The 19,232-nt window shown below is 39.3% G+C and overlaps 1 protein-coding gene across 1 annotated transcript; it reads right to left on the reverse strand.

Annotated features, from left to right (window-relative positions):
- Positions 1 to 3,221: 3,221 nt before the first annotated feature.
- LOC133116926 (deoxynucleoside triphosphate triphosphohydrolase SAMHD1-like) lies at positions 3,222 to 16,894 on the reverse strand. Its single transcript, XM_061226940.1, has 13 exons — positions 16,880 to 16,894; positions 15,044 to 15,204; positions 14,471 to 14,586; positions 11,933 to 12,003; positions 11,612 to 11,767; positions 11,168 to 11,268; positions 8,531 to 8,639; positions 7,182 to 7,273; positions 6,951 to 7,066; positions 6,126 to 6,265; positions 5,825 to 5,917; positions 3,512 to 3,616; positions 3,222 to 3,350 (listed from the first exon to the last, which is right to left on the reverse strand). The coding sequence occupies exons 1-13, from the start codon at positions 16,892 to 16,894 to the stop codon at positions 3,222 to 3,224; spliced, it is 1,404 nt and encodes a 467-aa protein (XP_061082924.1).
- Between the last annotated feature and the right edge of the window lie 2,338 nt (positions 16,895 to 19,232).

The raw sequence follows: 19,232 nt of genomic DNA on the forward strand, positions 1-19,232 counted from the left end.
GACAATAGAAAGGGGTGTACCCTGTGTGGAATTAATAGTTGAATTGGCATTGGTTTGGAGTCAATTGGTTATGTGACCTTTAAGCTATTGAAATATTAATATAATACTTTAAATATCTGTAAAAACTCAAACATGAACGCCTGGGGGCATCCTCTTGATCCTAAATACATTGTCTGAATACTCTCAGCCCTGTGGTTAAAAAGCGATTATTTCATTATTTTACTTGATCACCATTTTTCAGACAATGAAGCACTTTTCAGATGGCCTAAAAATTACAATTCGTTGCGAACATATAAATATTGTTTAAGAATAAATAATGTGCCTAATGGGTAACTGAAATGTTATGCCTTAATGTTGTACGGTCCCACATCATAACGCAGTTGTTCTGGAATGTTTTACCATTGTCATTTTGAAGCTAATGACGAAATATATTGTTGTATTAAAAGTGCGATTAAAAAAGGGTTGCACCGCGTTCACTGGGCTCCATTGATTAACAAACAGTTATTTTGAGCACTGTGCACAGTGTTTTCTTAAAGAGCTATTGAGTCCGAAAATCGAATATTGAACTTTACCGCACTTACGGCATAAGGCACATACGCTTAAACATTAGCGTCCAACCATACCAACTAACACGACGGTTTAGATACAAAAAAATGCCAAAATAGCCTACACGTGCACAGAAACACATTGAAAACTTACTCATTTGATGCTGTCAATGTGTACATGTGATAGCTAGCGTCCAGTTATAGCAGTGAAGTAAGTAATAAGTAATAAAATAATATCAAGGTTTAGTAATGGTGGAAGAGACAACTGAGTATAACCAAACAGCAGTCAGGCATTCAATTAAAGTGAAAAAACATAAAAATACAGGCGACAGTCTGTAATCAGTGTAAATTTATTTATTTCCCAGCTGCAGTTACATGTGCATCAGAGTCAAAACAGACTGAGACTGAGAAGTGTGATAATGATGCCTCCCAACAAAGTTCTTATTCTCCTGGTTTTCAAAATAAAAAATCTCAAGGAGCTTTGCTTTCAAGCATGGAAAATCAAGCGCTGACCATAGCTTATTGTGGATCTCAACCTAGATGGACATCAGTATCAACTGCATGAGAACTGCATGAGAACCACATGATAACAATGAATAAGACCTCAAAGCAAGGAGGACAAGAATACAAATTTTAGTATATAAATAAAATAAAAACACACCAAAAACACCACATTACGGTCACTCCAAATGCACAAAATGTTAACCAGATTTTAGCTGAAATTAATTAAGTTATTCTTATCTCAAGATGCCCACACATAATGTCCTTAGGGATTGCTTACTATCCTATTAGCTGAATTTAACGTTTAAAGCCATATGAAGAAAAGAACCTTCACCTTTTTAGGAGCCTAGACTCTGACAAAAAAGCTTGCTAAAATTGTGAGAGTGAGTTCAATGTTTAAAAAAGAAGAAGTATATTGCTGTTTTTGTGAATTACAATGATTTAAAAACAAAACAAAATTACACACAAATGAGCTACAGCTTATTACGTAATCAGTGAACGGGACTGCCTCGGAACCGCATTTTGCAAAATAGGCAGATCTTAAACCGCGCAGTTAAAACACGTGTTTAGTGCTTTGAATATTTTCACTGCGTGTGGTGATAACCATTTATCGTAAAAGCGTATATTCTGCATGTATCTTTGCAATGAGCTTCACTATTGCCGGGACAGAATGGGAACGTCGTGTGGGAGGCTCCACTACATCTGTTATTTCTCCCAGAAGTGTAATTATTTGTATGGCTGGGTGTTTGTCATGGAAGTCACAGGTGATTTTCTATTTTTTTGGCGGTCCCTTTAATTCCCAGCTTCTTCTCCGCGATTGTTTTCGATGATAACTAATCAAAACAAACGCACGCTCTTTCTGTGATGGACATTGATTTTACTTCAGTTACTGTCACTACAGTTGAGCATGATATTCCAGTCGCTTCCAATTGCTTTGCATGAGATATTGCTTAATTTGATAAATTATTTTGTAAATATTTTCTGACAAACAACCAGCCTTAATTATTGATTGGCTGACATCATTAAATAATATTTACTATTAATAATCTGTTTGATGATTTCTTGCTCTGGGGGTTGAAATAGTGGTCTTGCTGCAAAGATTATTTCAGTATATCTTCACAGCCTAGATCTCTGTTTCTGTCTTGTGTCTCAGTTTACCCCTGCTCTTTAGAGACGGAGACATTTCAGGTACAATTGGTTAATTTGCGGGAATTTTTGTAAATTCAACGGAATACATAATCAGCCAAACTTATAATATCTATCCTTTATTTGCGGGATCCACCACTGAATGCATACGCACTAACATAAGCGCAGCTTGTGGTGAGTCACCTAGATCACATGCGTACTGCGGTTCTAGCCCGGCAGTTTGATACATACGGAACAGGTTTCCTGGGCAGAATGCGTCATATGTCGCTTAGTACATTTTCTTTATAATCTTCCCTTTAGTTTATGAACAGCCATCTCCCATCTGAACACCACCACCTGCTATATAGAAGAGTTTTACTTTTGCAGTCAAGGCACTATTCCCCAAAAAACACAAATATATATGTAAATAAGATGCCCCCTCAGATGACCACCTTCATCTTCATCATCATCTCAGCACTCCATCAGCTTCAGGCCAGGCACATCTACATCCTAAACGAGTGACAAAATGTCAGTGAGGGATGCAATTATTCTACTGCATTAAACTAAATGACTGTTATATGATTCACATCCCTCATACTAGAATTTTTCCAGGACAGACTTGTCAAGGGTCTACCAATACAATTTATGTTGCCCAATTAAGGCTGCTTCAAAAATGCATTGGTCTTCAAAGAGTTTACAAAGATGCATTCATGGATTTGGACACAGATACTACAAGTCAAACAACAGGCAAGGCTCCCATTCAATAAATCACCAATGTGAGTGCTGTGTCATGCAAACAGGCTATTCATCAGAGTGATGTCATATCTTCAAGGGAATTAAGAAGCCCGGTCTACTCTGTCATTGGTCATGATGTACAGCCGACCAATCTGAAACTAGCACTAGTTAAGCAACTAAAAGCACTTAATTCCCCCAAAAGGAATACATAAGATAATTATATTTATTATGTTATTTTCAAATGATAATCTGTGGATAAGGCACCATACTGGTGGGGAAAAGGGCTGTGCTAGAGGATAGATGCTTAACCTTTGCTCAAAGGCCGAGACATATACGCCACTCCTCAAAGTAGATCATGGCTGCCTCAAAGCTCTGTTCGTCAGTCCTCCTGCAGTAGACCCGGACCAGTTGTTCAGCAAACCTCCTCGGAAGGAGCAGGGACACCTGTGGGCAAGACGGTCCACTGCCAGGCATCAGGAAATGCACAAATGATGGACGGACATGATTCAAGGAAAATAGGATTCATCCTGTACTTCCTGTCTATCCAAAGTTTTTCATTTTGATTCTAAAACCGTAATTATACAGAAGCCCAAATAACCTCCTACCTCGTCTTCGCTGATTATTCTGGGATTTGTGGGGTCATTCTTGGGGTAGAAATACACGTAATTGATCGGGTTCTCCCTATTCATCCCATAATCCATGTTAATAATCTGCAGGAGTAAAAAGGGAACAAAAGAGCACAAGCAGAAAGCATGCCAAAGGTACTAAGACTGGTCTGAGTTTCACACAAGTCATTTTTACATTACATTAATGGCATTTGGCAGACACTCTTATCCAGAGCGACATACAGTTGATTAGACAATCCTCCACTGGAGCAATGCAGGGTTAAGGGCCTTGCTCAAGGGCCCAACGGCTGTGCAGTTCTAATTGTGGCTACACCGGAGATCGAACCACTGACCTTGCGGGTCCCAGTAATCTACCTTGACCACTACACTACAGACCCTGTCCACAGACCACAGACTCTCATTTGCAGCTACACATTCCTTTGTGACGCCACTAGGTGTCTCTGACCTCCGGATTGAAAATAGTGTTATTAGCATGAAATGGAGACTATTCTGCCAAGGCTGGCTCTAGCTGCATTGTGAACAAACAACATTCTCAAAAAAGAAAACCAGAGGACGGATGAGGAATTGACTCTGAATATTTTCAGTCTCTGTAAAAATAACACTGCCAAGAACAGTGTCCAACAATATATATAAAAAAACAAAAAATTATAGGACTTAAGAATTTGAATTGTGCTTCGAAGTAAAAAAATTATAGAACACACTTGTCATGCCTCCCATTCACATTGACATCATGTGTGGGCATATTCTTTGATCATTCTTTAGTTTAGCCATTTCTTCACCTCTTCATATTAACTTCTTCAGCACCTTTAGGTTTTTTCCACAGTAAAATGTAAACACTTTCAAGTTTCCATGATTATTCAAAGAATTTTTTTCTAAAAATCACTCGGATGAAAACAGAGATTGAGAATTCACCCAATTATAAAACAAAGAAATATGGCTGGTAGGTGAACATTAAAAAGATATGGGATACTATAGCACAAAATAAACATAATTGGCAAGATGCGACAGACATGCGCTGAACTGAAAATCTGCTCTCACTCCACAATTTGGCAGTTTAATGACAAAGCGATTACACACACACATACACACATTTGGACCACTTCGTCACAGATTTTAATGATATTTATCATACTGATTTGGCATTATAAGAAAGCCCTGGAACCAAAATTACACATTTATTCCAGTTACAATAGACCTCATTTCACAATGTTGTGTGCGGGGTCCTGGTCTCTGCACTTCTCTGTCTCTAGGGCAGAGAATTTGACGAGCTCTACTTCCATTACTGTAGGACGTAGAGAGATAGTTATTTGATCAATGTATTTTAGGTTGTCACCAGCTCTATCATTTATGTTGTCCCCAAAATGAAAGGTAACAGAGTTATGAGTGATTATAATTTTGAGATTTAATTTGCCAAAAAAATTAAATTGTCACCAAACTTAGGATATAATGTGAACACCATCTCCAGAAAATTTGGTGTTGGATATTTGAGTCAATGCTGTGATATCATTACTGATGCAGCATCAGACAGTTTTGTATTACCAATTCCTGGTTTTCCACCCTCCCTTTACCTGGGAGTCATGTGTGAAGACAGTCTGGCCAATCAGTAGCACTAATTAACCATGAGAAAAGAAAACCAGGGCTGGATTTGGATAACAGTCCAGTTTTACAATGTGTTCATGCAGACAACCTACCCTTCACAGCACAGAGTATCTGTAATCTGTAATCTGTAATCTGTAGTATGCCATGAAATCAATTCTCAATGTAAACATTGTTTCTCAACTTGCCATATGACCAAGTATGCTCAAAGCCAACTCTAATCCAACAGAGATGAAATGTGTGCTTCACAATACTTGATAAACATATCTTGATAAACTTAGCATACCATTTTCGCATCTTGACTGGTAACCACAGTCAAGGCTGACAATGAACATGAACATTTCAAAACATGGTTAAACGCAGGCCAAGCAGAAATGTAAAAGTAAATGGTTGCCAGGTATTTGCATTGTTAAATACAATAGTGCCATGATGATGTCACTTTTCATAAGGCAGGGGATGGCTGTTTTGTTTCATGAACATTTGTAGGTTGTATACAGTGGTCATTACGTGTGTATGGCATCATGAATAGTTGTTTATTCCAATGTCACACAATTAGGATCCAAGTTAATGTCACTGATATGACAAAGTATTTGGAAATTGAATTCTTATAATAATTATAACTGACCTGCATGGTGTACATAAGGTTTCAATCAGAAAACAGTTGCAAAGAGGTATTATTGTAGACATTTAACTCACAGTGACTTCAAAATCTTCAGCCTGAAGTATTACACCTGCTCTGCCGTCAGGCAAGGATTGAGCAATCCTGGCTGCTATCCTGGTGCACTCTTCCTGAAGAAAAATGGACCACCCGAGTCAGAGTGATGAAAAACTTACTACAGAACAGTGACACAAAGTAGACAGTGGTATAAAGGCACTGATTGTGTTAGAAATGCTGGACTCATGTGCTCCGTCAAGGGTCCCTGTCATTCCCACCATCTCCTTCTTTCACTCTCTCCCCCTTTTTACAGCATCTACAGACTGGTTCATCTAGTCTCACCAATGTGTTTGGCAGAGGATCCTTGGGCCAGACCTGGCCCAAATATTTGTAGAGCTTGCGGTGAATGATGTTTTGCAGGATGGCCCGAGCCTCAGCCAGCTCTGGAGACGAGGAGTACAGGATCTGCTGGAAGATGTGGTCTGAAAAGGGATTGGGGGGGGTTCTTATTATTATTATTATCAGGTGTAGTCTTAATTCTTAAGCCTAAATGTTCTCAAAAGCTACACAACTTTCAACAACTTGGGCTGTATATAGCTGTAAGGCGGAAATGATTAACATCTGGCATTATCACTCAGGGCGCTGGTCAGCTTGCTGGCTTCCTCTGGTATTGTGGAATATGTGGCTGTAAAGTAGTTTAACCCAGGAGCATGCACCATTAACCCCCACTATCTCCACACCGTGCACGGGAATTATTATTCTAAAATGGAGTCAGATAAACGAAGGTGAATATATTGGCCCTATTGTGGAGATTCTTGGTCAGCCCGGACCAGTAAATAGCGGAAGGCAGAGTGGTACTACTGCCTTTGTATCGTGGTTTATTTATTGGCTGATCTAGAATCTCCGCTTTGGGGCCACTCATTTTTAACCCTATTAGTATTCTTTCAGCAACACCAGAAGGACGAGCACGCTGATACCTTCAGCCCTTGCTAAATTCCGTCGTTGGGTTAGCGTGGGGTTTTACATAGCCGATGCAGATAGCACCTACTCTTTAGTAAATTAGCTATCATTGTGTTTTAACAGGCACTTAATTTGCTGCTCTTCTGTTAAATCTCAGCAATATGAGAGTCTTCCATCACTATATAACAGGTATGTAAAGTGCCTAACCGGTGAGTTTGGTATAAGCCTCCATATCGTCAATGGCAGTGGAGATGGTGAAAGTCTGGCCATTGGAGCCTATGATCTGAATGTGGTTGTCAGCCATCACAAAAGCCTCTGTTATCCTGTAGACAAGAGAAGCCATCACTGTTTACATTCATATCATTATGGCAAAGCAATATTGGACATGGTTCCCCAGTATGAGCTGGGGTCTTTTTGGAAAGGTGTGAAGGTACTCACATTGTTGCGATGATGTTTCCCACTTTGTGCTGGTAGGCCCGCCGATAAAGGCTATACCGTGTGTGAAACATATCGTACAAATTTTCCATTTCCTGGAACCAACAGAAATTGGCAAGTTTCTCACAAAACCATACAATTAACATACGCATCATAATGGCAAATCAAAAGTCCTAATAATATCAAAATAATAAATAATATCAGCAAAAGGGAAGATTGGTGCAAGTATAATCCATGTGCAATGCATGAGACTTGTTTGATTCTAAAATACAAAGATACCTAAACTAGGTCTTCATCTTCTGATGGCAATGGTGAGTATCTGTCTCAGTGAAAGCCATTTACCTCGACCCCTCTGATCAAATCCTATCAAAAATCAAAGGCCTGGTTTGTGCTTTTATTTAGTGTAGTTTTTATATACTGGAGAATGTAGTCACACTCCCATGCACATAATGCATGTAGATTTTTGTTGTGGTGTCTATAGCCAGACCCACATAATGCTTATAGCCTTTGTCAGGTATGACTTTTAAGACTCTGCTATTTGGTTTCTCTTGTAATACTTTTATTTATATTTAATTTGGAATTGAATGTGATTAAGTAAGTAACCTGCCTGGTAAAATACATTGTTAAAACTTGATCTGTGTGCTTTCACTTACTGACACTCACTGTTACACAGGGAATGGTTGGTTACTCCCGAGAGTTGGTCTAATGTAACACCCGTAGACCTCCGACAGTAAATCAATCGCCTCTGCTTGTCAGTTCATTCATGTCCAGAACAGTCATAGCTAATGTTGGTCTTCTTGGGTCCCTGAGCCGCCATCGCCTACACCCAAAAGCAATTATTCCTGCGACCTCTGTAATGACTGGAGATATCTAGCCAGCTTGTGACACATGCACATAACGCCCGATGTGACATGTGGCGGGACCAACAGAGGACTGTTCAGGGAGTACGTTACAGGACAGGATTCCTTTAGCCATCAAGTCTAAATTATAAATAAGAAATCTACCAAAGCTAGATAACTAATCTAAATTATTATTAAAATTGAGTCAGATAATAAATACAAAGGTAGATTTATTGGCCCTATTGTGGAGATGCCCGGACCAGTAGAAAACGGAAGGCAGAGTGGTACTACTGTCTTGGTAACTTGGTTTATTTATTGGCTGATCTAGTCATTAACCATTAACATTTAACCCTACTAACCTCATTCAGATCAGAAGGACAAGCACACAGATACACCCTCGCTACATTCTGTCGTTGGGTTCGTGCAAGGCTTACACATTTATTCCAGATACAATAGATCCCATTTCACAATGTGGTGTGTGGGGTCCTGATCTCTGCAAGGTGGCACCAGTACCTTTTCTCTAGAGCAGATGTGCGTCAATCCGTCCACCTCACACACACGTGAAAACTTCAGGAAGCGTCGGTAGTCAAAGCTATTTGGGATGCCCAGGTAGTAGGAGTCTCTAATGACAAAAAGAGAAGTTTGTAAAGATTATGGAAATTGGATATTGGTAAAAAAAATGTAATAAAATTAATCAGTAACTGGCAAACAGACCCAACTGTCATGACATGCACGCTGCTTGTTCTGAGTAATTGACTCATTCATTGAAAGGGGCGTGTTCAAAATAATAGCAGTGTGGAGTTTAATTAGAGAATGAATTCATTCTCATTCATAATCATGTCATTAATTGTCCTTTATTAAGGAAGAAGAAGCAAATGTTTCGCACATTGTTATAAAATATATTTTCTTCTGAATTGGTATGTTAAATGGGCCTTTCCAAACATTGTTTGGAGGACCAACGTCATTTCATTAAAAAGTTGGTTGGAGAGGGGAAAACGAAAAAGAAGTGCAGCAAATTATAGGATGCTCAGCTAAAATGATCTCAAATGCTTTAAAATGGCAACAAAAACCCGAAACACGCGGAAGAAAACGAGCAACTAACTACGGATCGAAGAGTAGTCAGAATGGTGAAGATTCAGCCATTCATCAATTCCAGAAAGATCAAAGATGATCTACAATTACCTGTAAGTGCTGTTAGTCAGAAGACGTATGATCGAAGCTAAGCTATCAGCAAGAAGCCGCCTGTAAAGCACCATTGTTGAAAAAACCACATGTGAAAAAACCGCCATTTCCCTTTAGTTCCATGTTAATAAAAAATAATCTAAATTGGGGATGAACAATAACATCATCGTCAAATAGTTATGAACTGATAATAGCTTAATTCTCATTTAGGTTTAAGCTATATTTTTGTTAAAACACAGCAAGTCCTTTTTTGTTATTTCTCAGAGTCCTACCAAGTATAAACTATGTAGAGTGAGGTCTGTAAGTATTTGGACAATGGCACAATTGATTTTCTTTTGGCTCTGCAGCACATTGGATTTAAAATGAAACAATTAATAAAAAGAGATTAAAATGCAGACTGTCACCTTCAATTGGAAGGTACTGTATGTGCATCATCAGTTGATCCATATAGGAATTGCATCCTTTTTTATACATTGTCCCCCCATTTTACATGACCAAAAGTAATTGGATAGTTGGCTTCTCGGCTGTTCTGATGTGATAGGTGTATTCAATTGTTTCCTTAGTGCAGGTATAAGAAAGATTTCAGTATCAAGTCTTGATTGTAGGCTTTGGATTGCCTGTCAGATTGGAGTCTGTCATTGGAATTTGTCAACATGAGGAGCAGAGTTGTCAGTGACAGTTTACAATTATGAGAAATAGGAAAAGTCCATCAGAGATATATTAGGCTTACCAAAATAAACTACTTGGAACATAATTAAGAACTGGTGAGCTCAGTAAAAGGAGCTGCCAAAAAAGAAAGAGGTTGATGACCAAATAAAGAAAAACCACAAACACCTGTCTAGCAGGTCAGAAACACTCTTCGTCAAGCAGGTGTGGATTTGACTATTGTCTGCAGAAGATATCACATACAGAAATAGGCCACACTGCAAGATGCAAACCATTAGTAAGCAGCAAAAACAAGATGGCCAGATTACAGATTCCTAATAAGAACCTAAAGGAGGCTGCAGAGTTCTGGAAAAAGGTATTTTGGAAAGGTAAGATCAAGATTGACTTGTAACAGTGTGATGGCAAAAAGGGAGTAGGACAAAAGTGGCCACCATCTGCCCACGATCCAAAGCAAACCCCTTCATCTGTGAAACATGGTGATGGCGGTGTTACCATTTTTGCATGCATGGCTGCCACGCGTGCTGGCTCATTAACTCTGGTCCTCATGGTCATTCCAATGGCAATCCTAGAATCAGGACTAGATACTGGCCGATTTCTTATAACTGCACTAAGGAAGTGATTGAACACACAAGTAATCAGAAAAAGCGGAGAAGCCAACTGTCCAATTACTTTTGATCTTTTAAAATGGGGGGACTGTGTATGATGGAGTATGATGATATGAGTAGTCCAATCATTGTAATTTCACAAGCAACTCCAGACTGCCAGTAAATAGTACCACGAAATAGTATCTATTTATAAATCCTGGCCTTCAAAACCCTGTGTTTCTGGCTCCACTACACTATGTCGTGGCAAGCTATTCCACACACTCTCTGTGTGAATTTTTTTTTTTTTTCAAATTATTTTCTAATTTCCAATTATGCCCCCTCATTCTGCTAACCAAACTCCTGAATAATTGCCTGTACTTCACTTAGTTAATCCCTTTAAGAAATGTAAAAGCCTCAATCAAATCACCCCTAAGTCTCATGATCTAGCTTTCCTTATAAGTCTGAGTAATGGTTCCTTATTACACCCCTAAGCCTCCTTTTACCAATCTTAAAGAGATTAAGCATCTTGAATCTTTCTGATGTCAATCTTTATTTAAGTCAATCTGGTTGCCCTTCTTTGAACCTTTTCGAGCACCACTATATCTTTCTTGTAGTGCAGAAGGTGGGAACTTTGTTGCAGGAAATCAGCCTTGCGTATGAGAAGATATTGATATCAGCCCCAGAATTTCCATAAAGTGCACTTCCATCCATCACTCACCTAGCAAGATAATCGAACTTGTCCACATCAATTCCATTTCTTTTGTTCGCCACAATCTCATACAAGAAAGATTTTTCTTTCTGTCTTCCTTGATATGGCCACTGCAGAGATGAGAAAGTAAGAACAATATTTGGAACCTAGCACACAAAAAGCCCCTAGAGAAGAGATATGTAAGAATAGAGAGCAGGCCTGTGTGTTTGGGTTACATTACATTTTCGGCATTTGGCAGGTGCTCTTATCCAGAGCGACGTACAGTTGATTAGACGAAGCAGGAGACAATCCTCCCCTGGAGCAATGCAGGGTCAAGGGCCTTGATCAAGGGTCCACTGGCTGTGTGGATCTTATGGTGGCTAGACTGGGATTAGAACCACCAACCTTGCCTATCCAAGTCATTTACCTTAACCACTACGCTACAGGCCACCCCGGGTTATCGTAGAGACGCACCTGGTCGGGAGGAAAAGGGTTCTTCAGGGGTCCGGCGATCTGTTCCTTAATAAACACCAAATCCTCAGGCAGGTTCAGCCCATGACGCGTCATCACTGGCTGCAGACCGTTTACCTTGATCAGGTGATCTAACATTTGCACAGATGCAGTCTCATGCTAGAGCACGCACAGACAGACAGACAGACAGACAGCATTAACGATAAGCATAAGCATAAGCACCAGCATGAACCGATACGCATTGTGTGGTTTATAGAGTAATGTAAAAGCAAAAATACGGGCAACAAAAGAACAGGACACAAAAGAGAAGAAGTTGAAAAATACCTTCCATCCCAAACCCGGGAGTGCTCTTGGGATGAACATTCCATCAAACATGTGGGAAAAAGGGCCATGTCCTGACCACAGCAAGAGGGATGAAAGAGGGGATAAGAACTGTCACTATAAAAATATATACTATAACAATTGGGGAAAAATAAAAACCAAAGAATAATAAAATATATTACAATAGGGAAGATGACCCTCCTTATAGCAGACTTTTTTCAACTTTTAACCCCTTTCCCCGCCAATTATTTTGGAAAAAACCTGTCATTTTCAGATGATTTTCATTTTATTATATTTAATATAGTATTTTTTATGCTGATTATGAAAAATAACTTGTATTTCATTTTTTTCCCATTTTTGTGGTTGAAATTTTATTTTGAAAATAAAAGTGTTTAGACTCGTCCGTGACTGAAAAAAACACATTCGGTAAAAACGTATATACTCGTCTCCGCCGGGGAAGGGGTTAAAGATAGCAAAGCAACAAAATCAACCAATAACGTGACTACATTATCCTCCAACTTCAATAAGGAAAGAGATGCAAATCAACAGACAGTGTAGGCGAATTAGTGTTCCGTTTCAACCTGACAGAAGATGCATGTTATGGCTCAGACACGGACACAGATTTGAGGACGTCTGGACAGATGACCGCACCCAGCACCAACAGGGTCGTTTGTTTGTGAGAATGCTGTGATTTCTTCAAAACTAGTGAAGATTTATCCCAACAATAAGCCTTAGGTTAATAAGTCACTGGAGGGTTTATTGACCAAAGAGCATCCCAATGATGAGGCTGCCGAAAGAGAAATCATAAATGTATAAGGAAAAAATTGAGGGTAGGCTTGGATCAAATTTGAGATTGGCTTGGAATGGAATGAAAACTATGGTTGGGCTGCAGGAGATGAAAATTGAGAATGTGGTGAACAGTAAGTTTGAGGTCCTTCCAACTTGGCGTGGATTCAGGGTACCCAAGCTCAAGTACAAGAGAACCATTAATCTGCCGAACAAGCACAAGTAATCATACTTTTGATTTATTTAAACCTGATAATGCACCCTACATATTATATAAACTTAATATTAACTTTGAGAACTGATACATATTTAGTTTATTCACTTCATGGCTATAGGTCTACACTCACCGAGCACTTTATACAGTATTTATTAGACTTATTTTTTAGACTTCTCCTGCTGTAGCCTATTCACTTAGTGCTGTGTGTTCAGAGATGCTCTTCTGCATACCACTGTTATAATGTGTGGTTATTTGCATTACTGTCACCTTCCTGTCAGCTTTGACCAGTCTGGCAATCCTCTCATTAACAAGGCATTTATGTCTGCAGAACTGCTGCTCACTGGATTATAATTTTTTTGCACCATTCTTTGCAAACTCTAGAGACTAGTGTGTGTGAAAATCCAAGGAGATCAGCAGTTTCTGAGATACTCAAACCACCCTGACTGCCACCAACAATTCCACAGTCAAAGTCATTTAGATCACATTTTTTACCATTCTGATGGTTGATGTGAACATTACCTGAAGCTCATGATCCATATCTACATGATAATATGCATTGCATTGCTGCCATACAATTGGCTGATCAGATAATCGCATGAGTATGTAGGTGTAATAAAGTAACAATGTTCCTAATAAAGTGCTTGGTGAGTGTATGTATTGTTGACTCCCTTACGGCTGTCATTTTAAGTGTTCTTTTAACTTGTGTGTTCTGTGTTCTTTTAAACCTTTCTGCAAATTGGGACAATAACAGAATTGTATTGTAGTACATTCCCTGTACTGGTGAGGGCAACTGACTTGCATTATATTTACTTATGGCTAAAGCCAATACCTGTCAGGTTCTATGTTTTTCATTGTCAGTTTTTGTCTAAGTTGTTAGCTTTTCCGTGTATTCATTCCCTCTGTATTTACCATAGTCTGTTTCCTGGTTGTTCCATTCATTCATTTATTTCATCTGTGTTTTATTTTGTGTCTCCGCTTTTCCAGTCCTTATGTGTACTTCCTTTCTGTCTCCTATCATTCCACTCACCTGTTCCTCGTTATCATGCTTGTTATGTCCATGTATTAAACTCCCAGATTGTTGCCAGATTGTTTTGTGTCCTGACCATACTCTCTTATTTCTGATTGATTGCCATTACGGCCTGTTTTGTCTTAGACCTTCAGCTCTAGATTTATCCTTCTGAGGTTTTTCGGCCCTGTTTGGCTTCTCGGTTTTTGTTTCGGGATTCTGTTTTTGTTTGGACTGCCGGTGTGTTATCAACCCTTTGCCTGTGACTTTGACTTCGTATTGGATTATCCCTGATATATCGGTTTGCTGGTGTACCAACCCATTGCATGGACTCTCGTTTACAAACTACCTGTTCTCTGTTGCTACCTTTTGCTGGCTATCGACCTTTGCCTGTTTACTCTGCTGCAAAGAAAATTAAGACTTGAAAGCTTACTCCTGTGTTTTCACTATTGGGTTACTGTTCTGGTCCCTGACAATACCAACTGTTTAGGGTAAGAGGAAGAAGTATTGACGGAGGGGCTGTGAAACATACCAAGGTCATGGCACAGTCCTGCTATCTGGACACACATTATGTCGTTCTCAGTAATATTCAGCTCAGGCTGGCGCTGTTTCAGGGCATTCATCAGTTCTCCTGCCAGGTAGCACACCCTGCCAGAAAGACCACATTCTTTTACATTGTTTACAGGACATTATTTGGTAAGTGGATACCCAGAGGCAAATTGTATCCACCCAGTGGATCCACCCAATTTATACAGCTAGATGCCAATTTTCAATGATAGGATTTTAGAGGCCCACCCTGGGAATCAAATCATTTGGTTACAAACTCACCTTCTTGACAACTAGCACGCACTGCTACTCTGTGCTATAAGCTCACACTCAAAAATATACTTACTGTGACACTTTTAAGAGCTGCCAAATCATACCCTGCTTTTAATTTTCAATGCATAATTGTTATGTTTCATGCTTCATTCACGACTGTCGTAAAAATGCTATTAATTGAACATTTCCGAAATAATAAAATGTTAAAATTGGTTAAGGTAATAAAAACCTTTGCCATGCAAGACCTAAATGGCACTTGAGCCCTTTTAAAGGGAACATGACATACCCAATAGAGTGTTCAAAGCGGGTGTGGCAGGCTCCCGGGAAAACAAAGTCTGTGGCTCCCAGCTGCTTGATGTGGCGCAGACGCTGGAACTGAGGTGTGTCAATAATGCTCACCAGCAAAGTGTGCAATTCAATAGAGCCGTGGATAGGGTCATTGAACACCTAAGCATTGGAACCAAAGCAAAGGAAAATGCTGAAGACCAATCCATATTGAGTTCAAATTAAGTTTGCTTTATTGGCATGAAATACAGTAGTGTGCAAAACCCTAGATTACAAAAAAAAAGTCTTATTTATTTTCTTGTTTTCGACATTAGTTTGTCAGTAGAAAATAACAAATTTGAGACAAACATTAATTATCCAAAAGATTAAATGTTATGGAGGTTGCTCAAAACAACCTACCAGCCCATTTTTACCTCAGAGATTTGATGCGGTTTTAAAGGTTAATGGTGGTCAAAATAAATATTGATTTAGTTTAACTGTTTACTACTCTTTAAAATACATTTTTCAATATTTAGAAACTTTTAATTTCATTATTCTGAAAGCATCTCCACTTTACAGACATAAGACTTTTGCACAACACTGTACATACAGCAAATATAGAGAAAGGGTAACACACACGTAGTGCTGTAGAAGGTCATGAATACAGTAGTGTGCAGTGATGATTATACACTTAAAGATGATGAACATAAATCATAAACCAAGTACTATTCAAGTATTTATTTCATGTAATATTGGTTCATGTAGATCAAATTAAGTAAACAGATACCAATATATTGTGAAAACAAAAAATTCTCTTTAGGAGAAAAAAGTCAATATCTAGTGTGGCCAAAACCCTTGCATTTACCCTTGCTTTGCATTTAATCGTTCACATATTTTTTATATTTCTTCACTTGTTAAACCATTCCATATCGTTTGAAGCTCATTCCAAAGAGATTCTTTCAACGTTACAACAGATGCATTTATCTTGGTATCCAGCAAATCCCAGATTTGCTCAATCGGATTAAGGTCTGGACTTTGAGCGGGCCAAGAATTATTTTCATCAAGTGACCAACCGGCATCATGTAAGGCTACAATGTGGCTACAAGAGCTCCTTCCGTCGTGCCATCGTGTTTAACACTGTAACACTGCTCAAAGTTTGTGTTACCTTAAATACTGGAACAGCTGACCATCAGAAGTAAGATTGCAGAATAATGTTGCTTCAAGCCAGTTTAAACAAGTTGTTTAGCATCAACAATCATGGAATGAGCCTTCAAACATGCATTCATGCTAAGCAAAAGTCAATTAATAAAAATAAATTTTTCTAAAAAAGAGTTTCTGTTTATTAGCTGTGCTTTTACCCCAATGTAAATGGTAAATGGTTGGCATTTATATAGCGCCTTTATCCAAAGCGCTGTACAATTGAAGCTTTCTCATTCACCCAGTTATGCACCAACAGCAATTGGCTGCCATGCAAGGCACCAACCAGTTCGTCAGGAGCATTTGGTGGTTAGGTGTCTTGCTCAAGGACACTTCGACACGCCCAAGGTGGGAATCGAACCGGCAACCCAACGACTGCCAGACGACTGCTCTTACCACTTGAGCCAATGTCGCCCCCAATGTAATTGTGGGAATGAATTTTTTTGTTCTCATTGCCTACAATAGTATTGTTCAATACATTTTCACCAAAACATTTTAAAGAAGTAATATATTAGGATCCATTTTAGACAAACGTGGTGGTGTATAATCATCACTGCACATTACTGTACATTTGAACCATTTCAAACACAATAAACAAACAATCACTCTCCTCTCTTGTGTATTAAATGTCTGCTCATTTGAGAAAAAAGTGCAGTTTTACCTTGCTGTCTTGCATCTTGATTGTCGATTGCCAAGGAATGCAGAAGGTAACTAACAAATTCACATACAGTAACACGACTTTGTCCGTGACAGCCGAATCCAATGCTTGGGTTTTGTAGAACAAATTTATAGTCTTCCCACCGGATTTTTAAACACTGTGTAATCCGTCTTCCTATTGGTCGACTGGTGAGTAACTGTCGAAAGATGCTGCGTCAACTCAAGCTTTCCAGTGGTTAACTCCTAGCAGGGCGGGAGGATCTCGCTCCTGTGATGCCCCTGCGTAGGACCGTCTTATTTGCATACGGAAATAATATATATGGAGATAATATATTTCTTCTGTGTATAACAATTCCTACACTGTTCAATACTATGGATATAAAAACCCTGAAATTAATGTCTGCACATTAACCACATACTGATAATTTTATTTCAACTGTTTGTTTGCTGGAGTACAGAACAAAAACGAAATAATGTGTCAATGTCCAAATACTTACGGAATGCAAAGTATGATTCTTTGTGGCAAAGTTAAAATAAATGACTAGGATTGATTTAGGAACAGTCTTAAATCTACATTCATTCATGTTTCACTTAACCAAACATTTCAGTTTCCCAAACAACCATCATTCCCTTGGGGTTCAGATAAATGAGGTTCTTGGGACCCTTGTCAAAATCAACAGCATCATGAACTCTACCCAGGTAACCCAACATTTTAGCCAAACACAGACTCATATGAGAATGAAAACAGACCACAAGTGGATCTTCACTTGATAGGTCACAAGGGAATGTCAAGAAATGTCCAAGAAAATCAAAATTTTACAATAGCCTCAATGGTTGGATTATCTATTCAAGTTTCAGTTTGGTCAAAGAGGTATTGGAGAACCTAAAGCTCCATCCATTCCCGATTGTACTTACTGATAAACCTGCATCTGCTTTACCACAGCAAAGTGTGAATAATCATATGAATATCATATTGAAGCCTTAATACATAACATGGAATTTGAATGTATGTTTTCTGAGGGCAAAACACACAAAACAAGTGAGCATTTACAAAATAATATTGATAAACAATAATAATAAAATAATATCCGGCTCAAAAATCCTCCCAAAGCCAGCATTTCAAATGACACGCATGTTTCTGCTCTGAACAGCAGTTATTTTACATTTTACATTTACATTTACACCCATCTCAGTCAGCGATGAGAGCAGAATCTCATGGTTGACTGTATCAAAGGCGGCCGACAGGTCGAGGAAGATGAGGACAGAGGAGAGGGATTTAGCTTTAACAGAGTGGAGTGCCTCAGTGACCGCGAGCAGGGCAGTCTCAGTGGAGTGGCCACTCTTGAAGCCAGACTGGTTGGGATCGTGGAGATTGTTCTGGGAAAGATAAATGGACAGTTGGGAGCCGACCGCCCGTTCCAGAGTTTTAGCAATAAAGGGAAGAAGAGAGACAGGCCGGTAGTTGTTCAGAGCAGAGGGGTTTTTTGAGCAGGGGAGTGACTCTGGCTCTCTTCAGGGAATAGCCCGGACCAGTAAAGAGCGGAAGGCAGAGTGGTACTACTGTCTTTGTATCGTGGTTTATTTATTGGCTGATCTAGACTCTCTGCATAGGGGCCACTAATATTTAACCCTACTAATATTCTTTCAGCAACACCAGAAGGACAAGCATGCTGATACCTTCAGCCCTCGCTAAATTCCGTCGTTGGGTTAGGGTGGGGTTTTACAGGCCCTTGAGCCACAACCTTCAGCTAACATTTCTGCCAGAGGACCTTTATCAAATGACCTTTATCATTTTTAAGACAGTCGTGAATGAAGCATAAAACATAACAATTATGCATTGAAAAATAAAAGCAGGGTATTTTTTGGTAGCTCTTAATAGTGTCACAGTCAGTATATTTTTGAGTGTGGGTCAAGAGCTTATAGCACAGAGTAGCAGTGTGTGCTAGTTGTCAAGAAATGCGATGCTTATTTGCATATGGAAATAATATATATGGAAATAATATAATATAATAATATATTTCCATACCTCTGTTGGGCCTGTAAGGCGGAAATGATAAAAATCTGGCATTGTCACTCAGTGCGCTGGTCAGCTTGCTGGCTTCCTCTGGTACGGCGGCAATATGTGGCTGTAAAGTAATTTAACCCCAGGAGCATACACCATTAGCCCCCATCGTCTCCGCACCCATACGGGCAGGAGCCTGTGGGCGAAAAACTCATGCATTGTTCCCCCGTAAATCCCCCTCCTATCAGGGTGCGTCATACTTTACGGCACGGAAAATGACCCCCCTTGTTGCCAGAAAATGACCCCCCTTGTTAGGTTTTATGCCCAGAGATGTAAATAAGAGGAGGAATTGCTT

Source organism: Conger conger, chromosome 17 (assembly GCF_963514075.1).
Source record: "Conger conger chromosome 17, fConCon1.1, whole genome shotgun sequence".
Lineage (NCBI taxonomy): Eukaryota > Metazoa > Chordata > Actinopteri > Anguilliformes > Congridae > Conger > Conger conger.